We start from the raw sequence: 19,216 nt of genomic DNA, 5'->3' as shown, positions 1-19,216 counted from the left end.
TAACATCATACACAAAAATAAACTCAGAATAGATTAAAGATCTAGATGTAAGACCAGAAACCATAAAACTCCTAGAGGAGAACATAGGCAAAACACTCTCTGACATAAATTACCTCAGGATCCTCTATGACCCACCTCCCAGAGTAATGGAAATAAAAGCGAAAATTAACAAATAGGACCTATTAAACTTAAAAGTTTTAATGAAGGAAACTATAAGCAAGGTGAGAAGACAGACTTCAGACTGGGAGAAAATAATACCAAAGAAGCAATTGACAAAGGATTAATTTCAAAAATATACAGGCAGCTCCTGCAGCTCAATTCCAGAAATATAAGCAACCCAATCAAAAAATGGGCCAAAGAACTAAATAGACATTTCTCCAAAGAAGACATACAAATGGCTAACAAATACATGAAAAGACGCTCAACATCACTCATTATCAGAGAGAAATGCAAATCAAAACCACAATGAGGTACCATCTCATACCAGTCAGTATGGTTGCTATCCAAAAGTCTACAAACAATAAATGCTGGAGAGGTTGCAGAGATAAAGGAACCCTCTTACACTCTTGGTGGGAATGCAAACTAGTACAGCCACTATGGAGAACAGTGTGGAGATTCCTTTAAAAGCTGGAAATAGAACTGCCATATGACCCAGCAATCCCACTGCATACACACTGAGGAAATCAGAATTGAGACACGTGTACCCCAATGTTCATTACAGCACTGTTTAAAATAGCCAGGACATGGAAGCAATCTACATGCCCATCAACAGACGAATGGATAAGAAAGCTGTGGTACATATACACAATGGAATATTACTCAGCTATTAAAAACAATGCATTTGAATCGGTTCTAATGAGGTGGATAAAACCAGAACCTATTGTACAGAGTGAAGTAAGTCAGAAAGAAAAACACCAATACAGTATATTAATGCATATATATGGAATTTAGAAAGATGATAATGATGACCCTATATGCGAGGCAGCAAAAGAGACACAGATGTAAAGAACAGACTGTTGGACTCTGTGGGAGAAGGCGAGGGTGGGATGATTTGAGAGAACAGCATTGAAACATGTATATTATCATATGTGAAATAGATCACGAGTCCAGGTTCGATGCATGAGGCAAAGTGCTCAGGGCTGGTGCACTGGGATGACCCTGAGAGATGGGATGGGGAGGGAGGTAAGAGGGAGGGTCTGGATGGGGAACACATGTACACCCATGGCTGACTCATGTGAATGTATGGCAAAAACCACCACAATATTGTAAAGTACTCAGCCTCCAATTAAAATAAAAATAAATAAATAAAATAAAAATCCCCTGTTCTAGGGAACTCTGCTCAATATTTTACGAAGTGAAGTGAAATCTCTTATTTGTGTTTGACTCTTTGTGACCCAGTCCATGGAATTTTCCTGGCCAGAATACTGGAGTGGGTAGCCATTCCTTTCTCTGGAGGATCTTCCCAACCCAGGGATCAAACCCAGGTCTCCTGCACTGCAAGCAGATTCTTTACCAGCTTAGCCACCAGAGAAGCCCAAGAATACTGGAATGGGAAGCCTATCCCTTCTCCAGCAAATCTTCTGTCCCAGGAATCAAACCTGCATTGCAGGAGGATTCTTTACCAGCTGAGCTACAAGGGAGCCCATAATCTAAACAGGAAAAATTCTTGAAAAAAATAGATACATGAATATGTATAACTGGATTACTTTGCTGTAATTACTTTGCTGCTGAAATGAACACACCTTGTTAATCAACTATGTTGTTGTTATTGTTTAGTCGATAAGTCGTGTCAGACTCTTTTGCGACCCCATAGACTGTAGCCCGCCAGGCTCCTTTGTCCATAGGATTCTCCAGTCAAGAATACTGGAATGGGTTGCCATTTCCTTCTCCAGGAGATCTCAACTCAGGAATCAAACCTGCATCTTCTGCATTGCAGGTGGGTCCTTTACCACTGGGTCACCTGGGAAGCCTGTTAATCAACTATACTCAATATGAAATAAAAGTTAAAACAATAAAATAAAAAAGTTTTCACCATTTCATCCTTAAAAATCAACCGTTTTCCTGCACTTCATTAATTTTCTCTTCTGAATTGTGTTTATTATTATTCCCTTTGCTCATTTTTCTAAGAATATAGTCAATCACTAAGGTGTCTTGACACCATGAAGACATCACTCCTCTCTCCTTTGGATGAATTATTTTGCTGCTTTGTTAGGTATTTTGGACATCAAGGGGATATAGCTGGGTTTGAAATGCTGCTAGAATCAAAGAAACTTTCCCCTCAACAATTTATCAGGGACTAAGCTTATTAGATCATCTTTATTGTTCATATTTATTCACTTACTATACCTATGTTTCTTAGAACTGCTTTCTCATATTTATAAAGACATACATGGTACAAAATGATCATATTAAAATTGAAGACCACGTTTACATGTCTATAGAAAGTTTAGCAACTAGAATCTGGGTACTATTTGTACATATATTAGGGCAGAGATAATCTGATGTTCACAATCTTGCCTTGCATCATTCCATCCCTAAATGGTGTGGTTGGAGGTGAAAAGACTCTTGACTCCCTGAAGGCCACAAGAGATCACAGTGCTGTGTTGCACAAGTGCACGTGTGTGTGTATGTGTGTGTGTGTATTGTGGGACATGAGTGTCCTTAGAACAGGAGGACCTTAGCTCATAGACATCAAAATTTTCCCCTGGAAATATAGATGACAGAATGTTAATTGAACAGAAAAACAAAATGGGGATATATTTCTATGTTCAGGATTCTTGGAAACAAAATTAATGAAGTACAAGGGACAACATGTGGATTAGGGACTCCTCATGCCTTGAAGTTCAGGAGCAGAGGAAGGTCACGTCATTCCCTAACATCCTCTGGCCCCATCTCCCATCACCATCCCTCTTTCATATTCCCTTTGGGAAACTGGCTTCTTTTGGAGACCAAATACCTAAAACAAATGGCATCTTTGGGGTCTTTGCACTGGCCATTCCACCTTTCAGGCAGGCCCTGTCTTCAGCTCCTCACCTCTCTTCCTTGAAGTCTCTGCAAAGGTTACCTTGTTTGCCAACCTTCCTAAATGCTCAGTAAAGAATACCACCTCAGCCACTTACCTCTTTGTACCCCCTTTCTTTTTCCTCATTTCACCTGTCACCACGTGACATTTTATATGATTTTGTATTTGCTAATATTATTTCTCCATTGACTTGTGGAGACTTTTGTCTCTCAGTACACTCTACTCCTTGCCTTGAACACTTCTATCTGTGTATACTGTCAGAATATCCTTAACAGGCTGATTGCTGAAGGGCTTTGACTGCCAAGACAAAACTGTGAAGAAATAGAAAGTCTGAACCAACAAATAAAGTGTAAGGCAAACGAATCAGTAACCATGAACTTCCCCAAAACAGCAGCAACAAAAAGCAGACAAAAGCAGGGATCTGATGATTTTACTCTGAATCCTACCAAAATTTAAAGAATTAACAATTTTTCTCAAACTCCACCAAATGATTTAAGAGGTGGGAATACTCCCAAATTCTTTTTCCGAGGACACTCTTAACTTGCTACCAAAACCAGAAAAGACCCTACAAGAAAAGAAAATGACAAATTGATATTCCTAATTAACATAGATGCATAAACTATCAATAAGAGAGAAATATACACCGTGATCAAGTGAGATTTATTTCTAGAATATAAGGGTGGTTCCCAATGTGCAAAGAAATACACATAATACACACACCACACTGATAGAACTAAAGATGAAGTAAATACAAATTCAACTTTGTATTCAACTTCCTTTTATGATACACAGTCTCAACGAATTTAGAATAAATGGATCATTCCTCAAAATAATGTGACAAGTCAGAGTTATCATACTCAACAGTGACAGTTTCAAAGTTTTCTCTCTAAGATAAGGGACAAGACAAGGGTGTCACTGTCATGACTGCAATTCAACATAGCACTAAAATTTTACCTAAATCAGTTAGACAAGAAAAAGAAACAAAAATCATCTAAAATCAAAAGGAAGAAAACTGTCTCTGTTTGAATATAAATCCCTAAAGACTTCATCAGAAGTTGTTAGAAACAATGGACAAAATAGCTAAGTTTTAGTATACCAAATCAACATACGTTAATATAAGATCAACATACAAAAATTTTGCTTTATACACTAACAGCAAGCCATCAAAAAAGACATTAAAACAACATTATAATAGCATCAAAATAACAAATGCCTAAGAGTAAATTTAACCAAGGAAGTGAAAGACACACAAAACTATGAGATACTGATGAAAGAAATTGAACCAAGATACAAATAAATTGAAAGATTTTCTTTATTTGTGGATCCAAAGATATAGTATTTTTAGACTGTCCTTACTTCTCAAATCCATCTACAGTTTCTATGAAATCACTAACAATATTCTAATGGCATTATCTGAAGAAATATATTTTAAAATCCTAAAACTTTTATGGAATCATAAAAGATCCCAAATAGCCAAAACAATCTTGAAAAAGAAGAAAGTTGGAGGCATCATACTTCCTGATTTCAAATTTCATTATAAAACTATAGTAATTAAACCTGTATACTACTAGCATAAAAATGGCCATAACTGAATAGAATTGAGAGCCTGAAAATAAACCCTTTTATATACTATCTACTATTATTTAACAGAGCCCAGAAAATTCAATTAAGAAAAAACAGTGTCTTCAGAAAATGTGCTGGTAAAACTGGATAATAAAGAGAACAAAATGGATCCCTATCCTGCACAAATAAAAATTTAGCTTGAAATGGATTAAGAAATTAAACATAAAAACTAAAATTGTAAAATTCCTAGAATAAACTCCAAGGAACACCTCCCTGATATTGGTATTGTCAATGATTTCTTTGGAAGTGACACCAAAAATTCAAGGAACAAAAATAAAAATTTTAAAATGGGAAAATACTAAACTAAAAATCTTCTTTGCAGTAAAATAGTCAACAAAATGAGGAGGCAACTGATTGTCGTTGTTGTTCAGTCGCTCAGTCTTGTCTGACTCTTTGCAACCCCATGGACTGTAGCACTCCAGGCTTCCCTGTCCTTCACCATCTCTCAGAGCTTGCTCAAACACATGCCCACTGAATTGGTGATACCATCCAACCATCTCATCCTCTGTCATCCCCTTCTTCCCTTGCCTTCAATCTTTCCCAGCATCAGGGTCTTTTCTAATGAGTCAGCTCTTATCAGGTGGCCAAAGTGTTGGAGGAAACTGATGGAATGAAAGAAAATATTCTGATGTATGGCAAAACCAATACAATATTGTAAAGTAATTAACCTCCAATTAAAATAAATAAATTTATATTTAAAAAAAGAAAATATTTCAAGCCCTATATCTAAATATGTTCTAAATATATAAGGAACTCCTACAACTCAATAGTAAAACTCAAATAATCCAATTAGAAAATGAGCAAAGAACTTGATAGGAATTTATTCTTTTTAAAATTTTTTTAAAATGTTATTTTTTTACTTTACAATACTGTATTGGTTTTGCCATACATTGACATGAATCCACCACAGGTATACATGAGTTCCCAACCCTGAACCACCCTCCCATCACCCTCCCCATATCATCTCTCTGGGTCATCCCAGTGCACCAGCCCCAAGTATCCTGTATCCTATTCTTTAAAAAAAGACATACAAACAGCCAACAAGTACACGAAAAGGTGTTCAATATGGCTATCCATTAGGGAAGTCAACATCTAAATCACAAAGAAATATCGTCTTACATCATTTAGAGTCACTATTATGGAAAAGATGAGATAAATAATGTTGCTGTGGAAAAGCGAACCTTTGTGCACTATTGATGAGGATATAAATTGTCACAGCCACTGTGTGAAATAGTATGAAGTTCCTGAAAAAATTAAAAGTAGAACTACCATCTGATCCTGGATCTTTGGAATTAACTGAAGTAGAGGACTAAGGCATTAGCTGAAGATAGACATACAATGAAGTGAAGACGCTTCTCCAATTAAAATAAATTTATATTTTAAAAAATAAAATAAAATGGGGCTTATTTGAATTTTTGTATTAATGAAAAAAATCCAGAGCAAAGAATGCTTGAAAACATTTTCTTGAAAAGAAATTTATGAGATTTACCTCTCATGGTATCATCTCAGAATGTGTATTCACATGAAATAAAATTATAGGTGAAAAGAGATGTGTTAACAAGTTTTACTTTGCAATTCACCTATGAAGCTGAATGTGTCTGCAGGTTTGTTAGACACGTACTCTGTATCATAATTATCTGTAGGAGTCCTTTACTTTGGTATAGTGAGGTCTCAGTGTTTCTATTCCCTTTTTGTTTGTACTTATTCAAACAAATGGGAGAATTTTTTTTTCACCAGCCAGCTGTTTTCCATGTGTTCATTTATATACATATAAATTTACTAGGGAGAAAGTAAAAATGTATACATTTTGTGTGGTTCATTCTATCTAGTTATTCATAATGTGTTCTCCCCTTTTTTACAGAAAGAATAGAGCTGTCACTTTATTGTTATTCACTTGAGAATCTGTACTTCAAACAAAATACAAAGTGGAGGTTCTTCTGCATGCTTTGTTTTAATACATCACCCTTTATGCATATGTACAACTAGATTTCAAATCTCGCTTATTCTTCTTTCTTTCTTTTGTAGTTTTATGAATAGATCTGTTTCTGAAACTTGTGTCACCTTTGTCCATCAGCTGCAAGGCATTCTCTTTTACACTTGATTGAAGATTAGCTTCCAAAGCATCTTTAAATCCATATATTTTTATATAAGATAAAGTTATAACTTTTAGATACTGTTATATCCTCTTTTAGAAGGCTCTTGTTACATTTGTTTATTACCAAGGCTTTGGCAACATAATCGTAAATTAATTACTTATATCAAGGTCACTTAATGACAAACATTTTATATTTATATAAATTAGTTTAATATTTTTCTATCTATTTTGTTTCCTACAGTTATTTTAGAGCCACTGGAGATCAAACCAGTCAACTCTAAAGGAAATCAACCCTGAATATTCACTGGAAGGACTGGTGCTGAAGCTCCAATATTGTGGCCACCTGATGTGAAGAACTGACTCATTGAAAAAGATCCTGATGTTGGGAAAGATTGAGGGCAAAAGGAGAAGGGGGTGACAGATGATGAGATGGTTAGGTGGCATCATCGACTCAACGGACATGAGTTTGGGCAAGCTCCAGGAGATAGTGAAGGGCAGAGAAGCCTGACATGCTGCAGTCCATGGGGTTGCAGAGAGTCAGACATGACTGAGCAGTTGAAAAACAATTCAGACATTGCCAATATCCCCAGAGGACAAATCAATTCTGGTTGGTGACCAGTGCCCCAGAGTTTGAGAGTTAGAAGCATCCTGATAGAATTTTCAATCAAGACTCCACTCCTTACTTGGTTTATACTAGACAGAATATTAAATCCCTCTAAGATACATTTCTACAATGGAAAATAGAGTTTATAAAAGTATTACTTCATAGATTGAAATTTCTAAAAAAAATAAATCACAGAATCTCTTTGTTATGCTAAGCTAGGTTACGGTGCATAAAATCTAAGTGTACCTCCTCCTGTAACTACTAAGTATTTTATAATAAAGAATTAATGATATCTGTGAACTTGTGGCATAAGTTTGAAATTCTTAATTGTTTTTTTAAATATTATCATGAAGCCAATTAATTTGGTGCCCCAGTTTTTGTTTTGTTTTGTTTTTGAATTAAAGACACAATGTTACTCTCTTTTCTAAGGAGAAGAAGAATAATTGTCTTGAGATACTGACTTGACCCCACAAGTCAATGCTTTGAAGATCCAAAGTGTTAGTTAAAGCAAATTCCTCAGTATTAGACTTTTGAGAAAATTCGAATTCAGTATTGTGATGAAGTGCTAGAAGGTTTACAGCTCTTGAAGACAGGAGTGTTAATGTAGGAGGAGTAAGAAGACCTGAATTACATGGCTTATCTACATAGTCTCCTAGGAGCAGGAAATCAGCTGGAAACTTTCTTTTTTGTCAGAGCAGGGTCCCAGAGGGAAATCATGTTCTTAGAGTTTAGAGTAACAAAAAGGAAACATTCTTAATGAGCAGATAAAGGGAGCAGCAGTCCCCGAGCATGTGCAACCTTGATCTGCACAGAACACAGTTGTTTAGACTCTTAAATCTTCCTTGGAGAACAGGGCTTGCCCCCTTCATGCTGCTTTGTCTGGATATAGAGCTTCAGTCTCCATCATCAATCATCCAGGGAGGAATTTATACTTCCACCCAGTGATCTTCTTCTCAGAGTTCCCATCAAGGTGAGCCTGAGATTTCAGCAGATACTACAGGGAAAGATCAAAGAGAATAGGAGCCTAGAAAGTGACCTGAGGTCACCCAAGGGCCATTGCAGCCTAATTCTGAGCCCAAAGATCACTGTGGCTATTTGCTAGCTTGCTTAATAAATTAATGTATTTATTTATGATGCCAAAGAAGGAAACTTGATCTCAGCAAAGCAATTGTCATTTTTGATACTTAAATGGTAGTAGAGTATAAGCCCAAGTATCTTTTTAATAAAGGGGAGTAGAACAGTAAAATATTGATCTGGCAAGATACACAGTGAAATGATGGCATTTCTTTTATTTTTAAAATGGAGCATAATTGACTTTGTTTCCACATTAATGAGAAAGAGCCAGACCAGGGAAAGTTTGCAAATACATACTTGCAGTAGCAGTAAATGAGACATACATTTCACAGCATCTTCCTTCATTCTGGGTATTCACATAGAAAAAAAATTAATATGTTAAAAATTATATGCAAATAAACATTACTTTATAATTATTTCATTTCCTATGAGGTAATATATTTTCATGGGTTAGTTAACCACTTACATTCTCTATTGCAAATTGTCTGACTCCTTTGTTTTTAACAAAGTGGGCCAGAGCATTTTTATTCCTCATTTTGATTGCTTTCTTTCAAAAGATAAATTGCTATTTTTGTTACCAACTAGACGATGACACTTAGTTCTTTTGTGTATGTGTAGACATACATGTAATGAATGTATGATAATTTATAAATTGTGGAGTTGAGCTTATTAGCATTATTGTTTCTCTTTATTGCTTTTTTTTTTTTTACTAAAATGGCTTTCATTCCAGTAATTTTCACTTGTGAATCTTTGTTTTAAATGAAAATGATAATGAAAAGTGGAAGTTCTCCTGCACCCCTTAAGGATAATAAATCACTCTTTATACATACTTCTGACTATTTTTCACATTCCCTTATTCCTTATTGTTCTGTTTGGCATTTGGGAATTAGATGTATTTCTAAAACTCATATCCCCTTAGGCATTTGAAGACATTCAGCGAAAGAAAAGACCTATTTTTTTTTTTTACCATAAGACTAGAGACAATCTATATCTCAATAAACATGTTTGGACTCATATATCTTTAGATAAGATGAAATTATAACACAGATACTACCTCCCACTTCAAAAGGTTTTGTTATATTATTTATATTATTATTTATATTTATTATATCTGTTATATTTATTATATTATGTCCAAGTCTTTGATAATCTGGTCTTCAATTAGTGACCTATATTGGTGTTATTAAATTATTACTATTTTATATTTTTATATGTTAGATGTAGATTTTCATTAAATTTTGTTATAAACAGTTGTTTTAAAACCACTATATTTAACCTAATTCATTCTTACTGAATTTTTTCATAAGTTGTGATTGTGTCATTGCTAAGTCATGTCTGACTCTTTGCAACCCCATGGATTGTAGCCTGCAGTACTCCTCTGTCCATAGGTTTCTCCAGGCAAGAATACTGGGTGGGATCCCTCCGCCAGGGGATCTTTCTGACCCAGGGATTTAACCTGCATCTCCCTCCGTTCTCCTGAATGACAGGCAGATTCTTTACTGCTGAGCCACCAGGGTTATTACTTTCATTTAAAATTTGTTTCCATATCATGCACACATGCCTATTCATACCCTTTTCTAAAAATGCATGAATAGAATCCTATGCACAACATAGATACTTTTTTTTTTCATTCTTTCAGTGGCTGTTTCAGTGCCACAGTGGTGGCAGAAACCAACACGACATTGTAAAGCAATTATGCCTCAATTAAAAATAAATTTTAAAATATCCCTGGGTGGGAGGGAAAGGCAATTAGATCTCATGTCTGCTTCTACATTCAGTTATGCCATGAGTCATGTGCCTGCAGAACCCTCTGTTGTACCTTCATGATGGAACCAGAGTGAAAAAAATCTTAGTATTGCTATGAAGACAGTTTTGATGTCACAGAATTCCTTTGTAAAGTTCTCAGAGACTCTTTGAGAACCATTGTTTTGTGTCATCAGTAAATAAGTATAACCACAAACTATATAAAATTCTTTCATTGTTTTTTAAAAATTGGCATGATGGGACTCTGCTGCTCATAATTTAGGTCTTTCATATTCTTTGTTATTCCACTGCTATTATAACAAGGCTATAAAAATATTGTGGGATTGCGAAGTGCGATCTGTAGTGCTAACCAGGAGTGATTTTTCTCCCAGGAGACATTGAGCAATGTGTGGGGAAAAGTCTGTCTGTCACACAGAAAATTAGTGGACAGAAACCAGGGAAGCTCTAGACATCCTACAAGGCACAGGACAGACTCCACCACAGAGACCAACCTGCCCTAGAAACTCAATAGTGCTGAGACTGAGAAACCTCCTGTTAAAGAATTTCTGTACTATTAATAGCTATACTTTTTCTTCAGCCCGCTTCCCCAAACTTGAAACATTTTACATTTGTTAGAAGCATTAGTGAACTCCTTTGCTACCTGTTTAAAAGTCCCAATCCCAATCAATGTGACAGCTCTTTAATATTTTTTGTGAAAGAGGTATTAATTGTTTCCCAAACTATTCCTGACTTTGATCAAAGACTCATATATTTGATCACCATTTTGACTTGCCCATATTATTTTATGCCCATATATCATATGCCTATTATTCTACCATTGTCAACTTTTCAAATGATTTTTTTTAAATTACTGTTTCTCAACTGACTTTTGGAGGGTGCTTTGGCTATTAAAATATTTTACATTGTATTTAGTTAAATGTATCTTATCTTCTTACTTCTGAGTTTCTTTCCTTAGTTAAGATAGTTGGCCCTCTTGCTATATTTAAAATGGATAACCAACAAGGGCCTACTGTATAGCCCAGGGAACTCTGCTCAACATTATGAGGCAGCTTCCATGGGAGTGACATTTGGGAGAGAATGCATACCTGTGTACATATGCCTGAGTTCCTTTGCTGTCCACCTGAAACTATCACAACATTTTAATAGGCTATACACTAATATAAAATACGAAGTTCAAAAGGAAAAAAAATAAGATAGTTGGCCTTCCTGTAGATTTTATGTGTGGTTTTCTAAATGTTCACCTGAAGGTATTGCTTACTGTTACAGTAAATATATAATCCCTCTGATTCACTGCAGTAGGACTGAGGCTGGGAATCAACTTAATTTTCTTCCAATTAGATATCTATTCTGCCATATTTCATTCAACAATCCAATCTTTCCAAACCTATTGAAATACGACCTTGATATACCAAATACACTTACATACTGAGACCCAGTTTATTGATTCATTCAACAAATAATAATTAAGCACCTGCTAAGTTCCAAAATTTCTAAGAACTTTATATATCATAATATTTTATGTCTATGTGTTTTTCAACTTAATTATCAGCCCATGTTGAAGTCATCAAATTATGTTATATCTCATTTCAGTTAGCTTTTGATGCATCTTTCAATTATGTTAAATATAGTTCCTTTGAAACTGCTGTGTATAACCCGGTTCATCCTCTCTGTCATTCTTTTTACTTTATATAACTTCACATTTATTTAAATTTGTAGGTGCACATATTTTTGCATGGCTTCCCCAGTGGCTCAGTGGTAAAGAATCTGTCTGCAGTGCAGGAGACATGAGAGACACTGGTTCGATCCCTGGGTCAGGAGATCCCCTGGAGAAGGAAATGGCAATCCACTTCAGTAAACTTGCCAGAAAAATCCCATGGACAGAAAAGCCCAGCAGGCTTCAGTCTATAGGGTCGCAAAGAGTCAGACTGATCAGTTGAACACAGCACATATATTTGCGTACGTTTGAAAATAGGAAAGTGAACAAAACCGGTGAAATCCTGCTTGCTTGGATCTTTCATTATAATGAGAAGTCAGAGTACAATGGAATAAATGTATTTGTCACAGTGTGCTCAGGCCTAAATATAAAGTTATTCAGTCATTGAAAGGATGGGATTGTTATGGTATGTATAGAATTTTACAGGCTGTTGTCTGGGAGGTCTTTGCATGTCTTTGCAGGTTGGATAAAGACTGATATTAAAGTACGCCCACTGGACTTATCAGAATGATATCAAAACCCACAGTAGAAGAAAAAGGAAAGATACCACATAACAAATCTGAGAAAGGGACTTCCCTAATCTTCTAGTCAGTCACGTAGAAACCGACTGGTCAAATACAGGACAGTCACAGGAAAAACAAGTCTCCTTCTGTTTGATATTAATAACAGTCAAAGCATATTTTATTTTGTTTATTTCCTTTTGTGAATTATTGTTTTATTTTCTCTGATCAGTTTTCACTAGAGGCATTCAATCTTTGTTTCTTGTTTTGTTTTTATTTTATTTTTAAATTTATTTAAGGGCATTCAATCTTTAAAGTGTTTCACATCATAAATTTATTACAACTTTTATATTTTAAGCAATTTTATTATTATTATTTTCGCTTGGCATTAAATGGGGTTAATTAGGCTGCCGAAAAACCAAAGAAGCTTTATCTGCCTCAAAGTCTCTCAGGGACCACCTGAGTTTATTAGATATTTTCTTTCTCGAGTCCATTTCAGTCTTCTCTCTCTATGTGTATGGACAGATTGTTTATGTTTATTTAATACAAAGCAGAAAAATGGACTTACCAATATGGAGCCCAAGTCTATTTGTCCATGGGAGACTTAAGAATTTCTGGGTACCATTTCTAAATTATCTAGAGAAAGGATATTTGATCTGGACAGCTAGAGTTGTATCTACTCAGAGCCTAAACAGTGAAACAGTGTGAGAGGGAGTGAACAAACATGGAAATAACTTTGATTAGGAGGCCTGGGAATGTTGTGTGAGTGTGTGTGTCTGTGTGTGTGTGTGTGCATGCCTTGTGAGTTGAGAGCAGTCCTCAGAGTAGGGGTACCTGGAATGATGTATTCCAAAGTAACTCATAATACAGGGACCATAACACATTCAATAAAGTGCTAAGGAAGGGATCATTTTTAATTCACTGGATGCCTTTACAATGAGATTAATAAAGTGCAAGATTTACATACATAGTGTGGACAATGGGCTCCCTGTATCTCAAAGCCTGAGCAGCAGCAGGCAGGTTTCCTCTCTCCTCAACATCCTCTAACATCATCTCTCATCACTCTATGGCTTATTCATTTCCCACCACACACTGGCTCATTCTGGGCCTTGAGTTTTTGAAGCACACTTCTTCCCCAGGGTCTTTGCACTGGCTGTTCCTTCTGCCAGGCACATATTCCTCAGGTAACCTTGTCTCTCTCTCTCTCTCTCTCTCTCTCTCTCTCTCTCTCTCATTCTTCTTTAAAGTGTCTGTTAAAGTGTTACCTTATTCGCATGTCTTGGTTGAAGTCCCAATAAAAATAGCACATTCTATCCACTCTTTCCTTTATGTATGCTTTCCTTTTCTTCATTGCATCTGTGCTATTAGACATGTTACATTATTATTTTTGGTTGATTATATTTTCTCACTTCCATAAATCTTTAGATTGTAAAGACTTATTTTTAATCATCCCTATGCTCTGGCTATGCCTGGAACATGGTCTGTAGTCAATATATGTTCCTCAAATGCATGACAGATATTCTCAAAAACAGTAGTATACATTATGCTTGAATATCAGGCTGACAGTGGGAAAGGAATTTCTATAAAAATGGAATGAGGATGCCCTTAATGGGGACCAGGTGCTGCTGCTGCTAAGTCGCTTCAGTCGTGTCCAACTCTGTGCGACCCCATAGACAGCAGCCCAGGAGGCTCTCCCGTCCCTGGGATCCTCCAGGCAAGAACACTGGAGTGGGTTGCCATTTCCTTCTCCAATGCATGAAAGTAAAAATTGAAAGTGAAGTCGCTCCGTCGTGTCTGACTCTTAGCGACCCCATGGACTGCAGCCTATCCTCCGTCCATGGGATTTTCCAGGCAAGAGTACTGGAGTGGGGTGCCATTGCCTTCTCCATAATGGGGACCAGGCAAGCCACCAAATATGGAAATTAATGTATTGGCTCTACAATATAAACATAACATTAATTCTAGGTTCTTAAGTCGGTTATTATATTAAGTTGCTTATGTGAAAATAAATCTTTTTAAATTTTTCTGGTAGTCACCTCCAGCACATGGAACCACGGAATGATACACAAATTTCAGAATTTTTTCTTCTGGGATTCTCAGATGCACCAGCACTTCAGCCTCTCATATTTGGGCTTTTCCTCTCCATGTACCTGATCTCTGTATTTGGGAACCTGCTCATCATCCTGGCTGTCAACTCAGACCCCCACCTCCACACGCCCATGTACTTCTTCCTCTCCAACCTGTCCTTTGTAGACATCTGTTTCACCTCCACCACCATCCCAAAGATGCTGTGGAACATCCAGACACAGAGCAAAGGTATAACTTATGAAGGCTGCATCACACAGATGTATTTTTTTGTACTCTTTGCAGTGTTGGACGACTTACTCCTGACTGTGATGGCCTATGACCGCTTCGTAGCCATCTGCCACCCCCTGCACTACATGGTCGTCATGAATCCCCGGCTCTGTGGAGTGCTGGTGCTGGTGTCCTGGGTCATGGGTGTCCTGAACTCTTTGCTACAAAGTTTAATAGTCTTGAATCTGTCCTTCTGTGAAAATTTAGAAATCCCCCAATTTTTCTGTGAACTCAATCAGGTCATCCAACTTGCGTGTTCTGACACCTTTCTTAACAACATGGTGATATATTTTACATCACTACTTCTGGCCATTGGTCCTCTGGCTGGAATCCTTTACTCTTACTCTAAGATAATTTCCTCCATATATAGAAGAGCATCAGCTCAGGAGAAGTATAAAGCATTTTCTACCTGTGCATCTCACCTCTTGGTTGTTTCCCTATTTTACTCTACAAGCCTAGGAGTGTACCTTGGCTCTGCCGGTACCCACAGCTCACACTCGAGTGCAACAGCCTCGGTGATGTACACTGTGGTCACACCCATGCTGAACCCCTTCATCTACAGTCTGCGGAACAAAGACATAAAGAGAGCTCTGAGAGCATTTATGGCACAGCAGCTCTAACCAGGATGGCTTTCCTGCATCTCAAGAAGTGCTCTTGATTGCAGGACAAAGAGCAGCTGAGCCAGGAAGTAAACCTTGTTCCTTCTATTGATGGAAATCAATGTCCATTTCTTTGTCTCCACCTCTTTATACAATTTGAGTAACTCACTTTGTAATTCACTTCCTGAGTCTGATAAAGTTTTCCCATTTATCCTCTGTCCCACAACACAAATTTTTTCCCAAGTTTTGATCTGAAATATTTGGATATTTTCATTTTGTTCATAGAACAACAAGGATTTCTTAAGAATAATTTCTTCTCAAATAATATATACTATCCCAAGTAATTTTCATCTTATTTTCCTGGAAGGATAGCCATGTTACATAAAAGAAAAAAGTAAATTGTTTACTTACAATTAAGGGTTAATTTATCGCCCTCATAAAAGAAGAACATGAACAATGTCTCAGGGTTCATTCTATCTCTCTGTTCCTGCATCTATAATGTAGTTTTCCAAGGTATGTCAGCTCCAAGAGTCTCATTGTCTTGTGCAAATTCCAGATAGAAAGGGAAAAGGCTGTTACAGAGCATTTCAATATTCCCACCCAAAAACTTAACATATTATCCATGACTGTCCATGATTGAAAAGGATATGGAAAATATGGTATCTTTGCTGGGCATCTGACCACTTCCAGATATAATCAGGCTCTGTCAAGAGGGAAGAGGGGAATGGAAAATTTACATAATCAATCTATAAAGAGCAATCACAAGATTGACAGTATCCACAACATTAAAACAAACAATTGCTTGAGAGAAGCAGGAAGATCTTGTCCAAAAGGACATTGATCTTCCTAATTCTTATAAAACAGTCACATTATGTAATGAAGAAAGCACTGTCTCCAGCCAATTCCTTCAAGGAACTTAAAAACATTTTAAGGTTTTTGAAGTATTTCTTATCATAGGCTATAGACATGACACATGATAATCCACACACTGTGGTAAAACTGAAGCAGTGATGTTGTACAATGGCTTGGGTATTGAGGTATTTGGGGGAAAATTCAGCAGCCAACCTTGACAAGAGTGAAAGGGCAAATCCCATCTGAGTGACAAGAGCTTTCAGAATCCTGAATAAACACCTATGCATTGCCTTAGAGAACAATTTCCTTTATTAACATTAATTTAGTGGCTCCAGTTAACACATATGCATCTGATTCAGGGCTTTTCTGGTCGCTCAGACAGTAAAGAATCCGCCTGCAGTGTGGGAGGCCAGGGTTTAATCTCTGGGTTGGGAAGATCCCCTGGAGAAGAACATGGCAACCCACTCCAGTATCCTTACCTGAAGAATCCCTATGGACAGAGGAGGCTGGTGGGCTACAGTTGATGGGGTCACAAAGAGTCAGACACAACTTAGCAACTAGTATATCTGATTCGATCCTAAAATATGATGTGGTCAAAGTACTGCACTCAATATGCCAGCAAATTTGGAAAACTCAACAGTGCCCACAGGATTGGAAAAGGTCAGTTTGCATTGCAATTCCAAAGAAGAGCAATGCCAAAGAATGTTCAAACTGCTGCTGCTAAGTCACTTTAGTCGTGTCCAACTCTGTGTGACCCCATAGACAGCAGCCCACCAGGCTCCCCTGTCCCTGGGGTTCTCCAGGCAAGAATACTGGAGTGGGTTGCCATTTCTTTCTCCAATGCATGAAAGTGAAAAGTGAAAGTGAAGTCGCTCAGTCGTGTCTGACTCCTAGCGACCCCATGGACTGCAGCCTACCAGGTTCCTCTGTCCATGGGATTTTCCAGGCAAGAGTACTGGAGTGGGTTGCCATTGCCTTCTCCAATGTTCAAACTACGGCACAGTTAAACTCACTTTACATGTTAGCAAGGTAACTCTCAAAATCCTTCAAGCTAGGCTTCAACAGTATCTGAACCAAGAACTTCCAGATGTACAAGCTGGATTTAGAAAAGTCAGAGGAACCAAAGATGAAATTGCCAACATCTGTTGGATCATAGAAAAATCAAAGAAATTCCAGAAAAACATCTACTTCTGCTTCATTGACTATGCTAAAGCCTTTGACAGTGTTGATCACAAAGCATTATGTAGAGGGTATATCTACCAAAAACAAACTTCAACTTGTTTATCTGGTAATGTCTGAATTTCTCCTTCTTTCAAAAATAATCGAGTTGAAATTCACATAACATAAAATTAACCATTTTAAGACAAAGAGTTCAGTATCATTTAGAGCGTTCAGAGTGTTGTACAACTACCTCCTCAATCTAGTTCTAAAACACTTTCATCATTTCAACATAAAATCATTTATACATTATAAGAACAGTTGCTCCCCATTACTTCCTTTTCTAGACCCTGAAAAAGTGTTCCATGTGTGGCTCTATGTATCTATATATTATATGCAGTTTATATACAAGAAATCATACAATACACAGTCTTTGTGTTGAATATCCTTCACTTTCATAATATTTTGCCTTTTCATGCAAGTTGTATCATGGCTTAATTTGTTAATAGATAATATCCTTCATTTTTGAAGGATAGTTTTGCTGGATATTGTTTTGCTGGTTAAGAGCTTTTCCCCCAGAACTTTAAATATGACATCCCATTACCTTCTAAGTCTCACACTTCCCATTAGATATCAACTGTTAATTTTACTAATATACTTTTTATGTGAGAAGTCACTTCTCTTTTGCTAGTTTCAAGGTCCTCTCTGTCTTTCTCTTTTGTCAGTTTGATTACAGTATGTCTCAGGATAGATCTCTTTAAGTTTATCCTGTTTGGAATATTTTGAGCTTCCTGAACGCATAGATTCATGTATTTCATCAGCTTTGGGAACTTTTCAGTCATTATTTATTTATTTTTTTTTTTTTAGTCATTATTTGTTTAAACATTTGTTCTGCCACTTTCTCTCAACTACTCTTCTGGGACTCCCTTTATACATAAATTGTTGCATCCTCCTGGTTTCTTTTAATTCTTTGTATATGGCTCTCTTTAGCTCTCAGAGTATATTTAAGACAATTTATATTAAGTCTTTTTCTGACAAGCCCAGAGTCTCAAATTCAGATTCTACTATTTGATTTGTTCTTGTGAAAGAGTCATACTTTCTCATTTCTATGCATGCATCATATTTATCCTCCTTATTATTGAAAACTAAATATTGTGAATATTAAATTGTCACAATTTCAGAAATCAGATATGTACCTCCTCCTTGAGAAATATATCGCTGTTGTAGTGTAGACTGTATTTGTTTGTTTGCTTAATGATTTTTATAAACTAAATTTTATATACTATATTTTTTGCTATATGGGATCACTAAAGTCTCTGTTCTATTATCTTAATGATCAGCTAATGATAGATTTCCTAAACTCTGGATCAAAATAAACTTTCTCAAACTTTATTTTTTGGGTGTGTGTGTGTGTGTGCATGTGTGTGCAAGCATGTGCACATGCCAGTGTACACTTGGACTTCTTTTAATCCTCTGCTGAACATTTAATAATTATTTACCTTTGTCTTTACATGCTACTTGCCCAGAGCCTTGACTATCAGTCAGAGGTGAGATATTAGGGCTTTTTTTTTTTTTTTCTGATCAGGCTTTCTGCCCAGTCTTTTAAATTCTAAATAATATGTGAATACTCTCATAGTCATACTTCCAAAGCATCTCCCTCTCCAGTCTTTCCTCCCAGAAATTTCAGTGTGCCTACTGTTAGCCCCATTTCATATCTTCTGCCCCAGACACCAGGAGGTAGTTCATCTATCTTTAAATATGCTCAACAATCGCATTCCACATAGCTGCTTTCCCACCTTGAGAGAAATTCCAAGTTAGGCAAAGTAACTTGGAATCTCTTTGTTAGAAGTAAATTT

At 36.6% G+C, this 19,216-nt stretch overlaps 1 protein-coding gene and 1 long non-coding RNA gene across 2 annotated transcripts in view; one reads left to right on the top strand and one right to left on the bottom strand.

Moving 5' to 3' along the window:
• The window catches only part of LOC132659866 (uncharacterized), a 995,695-nt gene that overhangs the window by 777,858 nt on the left and 198,621 nt on the right, over positions 1-19,216 (bottom strand). The window lies entirely within an intron of this gene.
• LOC101106259 (olfactory receptor 7A5-like) lies at positions 14,424-15,371 on the top strand. Its single transcript, XM_042249780.1, has one exon. It carries the CDS (start codon positions 14,442-14,444, stop codon positions 15,369-15,371), a length of 930 nt encoding a protein of 309 aa, XP_042105714.1. The 5' UTR covers positions 14,424-14,441.

The sequence above is a fragment of the Ovis aries genome, chromosome 5 (assembly GCF_016772045.2).
Source record: "Ovis aries strain OAR_USU_Benz2616 breed Rambouillet chromosome 5, ARS-UI_Ramb_v3.0, whole genome shotgun sequence".
Classification (NCBI taxonomy): domain Eukaryota; kingdom Metazoa; phylum Chordata; class Mammalia; order Artiodactyla; family Bovidae; genus Ovis; species Ovis aries.
The sequence above is the reverse complement of the archived record's forward strand: the minus strand, read 5'-3'. Positions and strand labels throughout refer to the sequence as shown.

What these genes read in the sequence shown, in the direction of transcription:
- LOC101106259 (XM_042249780.1), top strand. Translation starts at nt 14,442, where the DNA reads ATGGAACCACGGAATGATACACAAATTTCAGAATTTTTTCTTCTGGGA.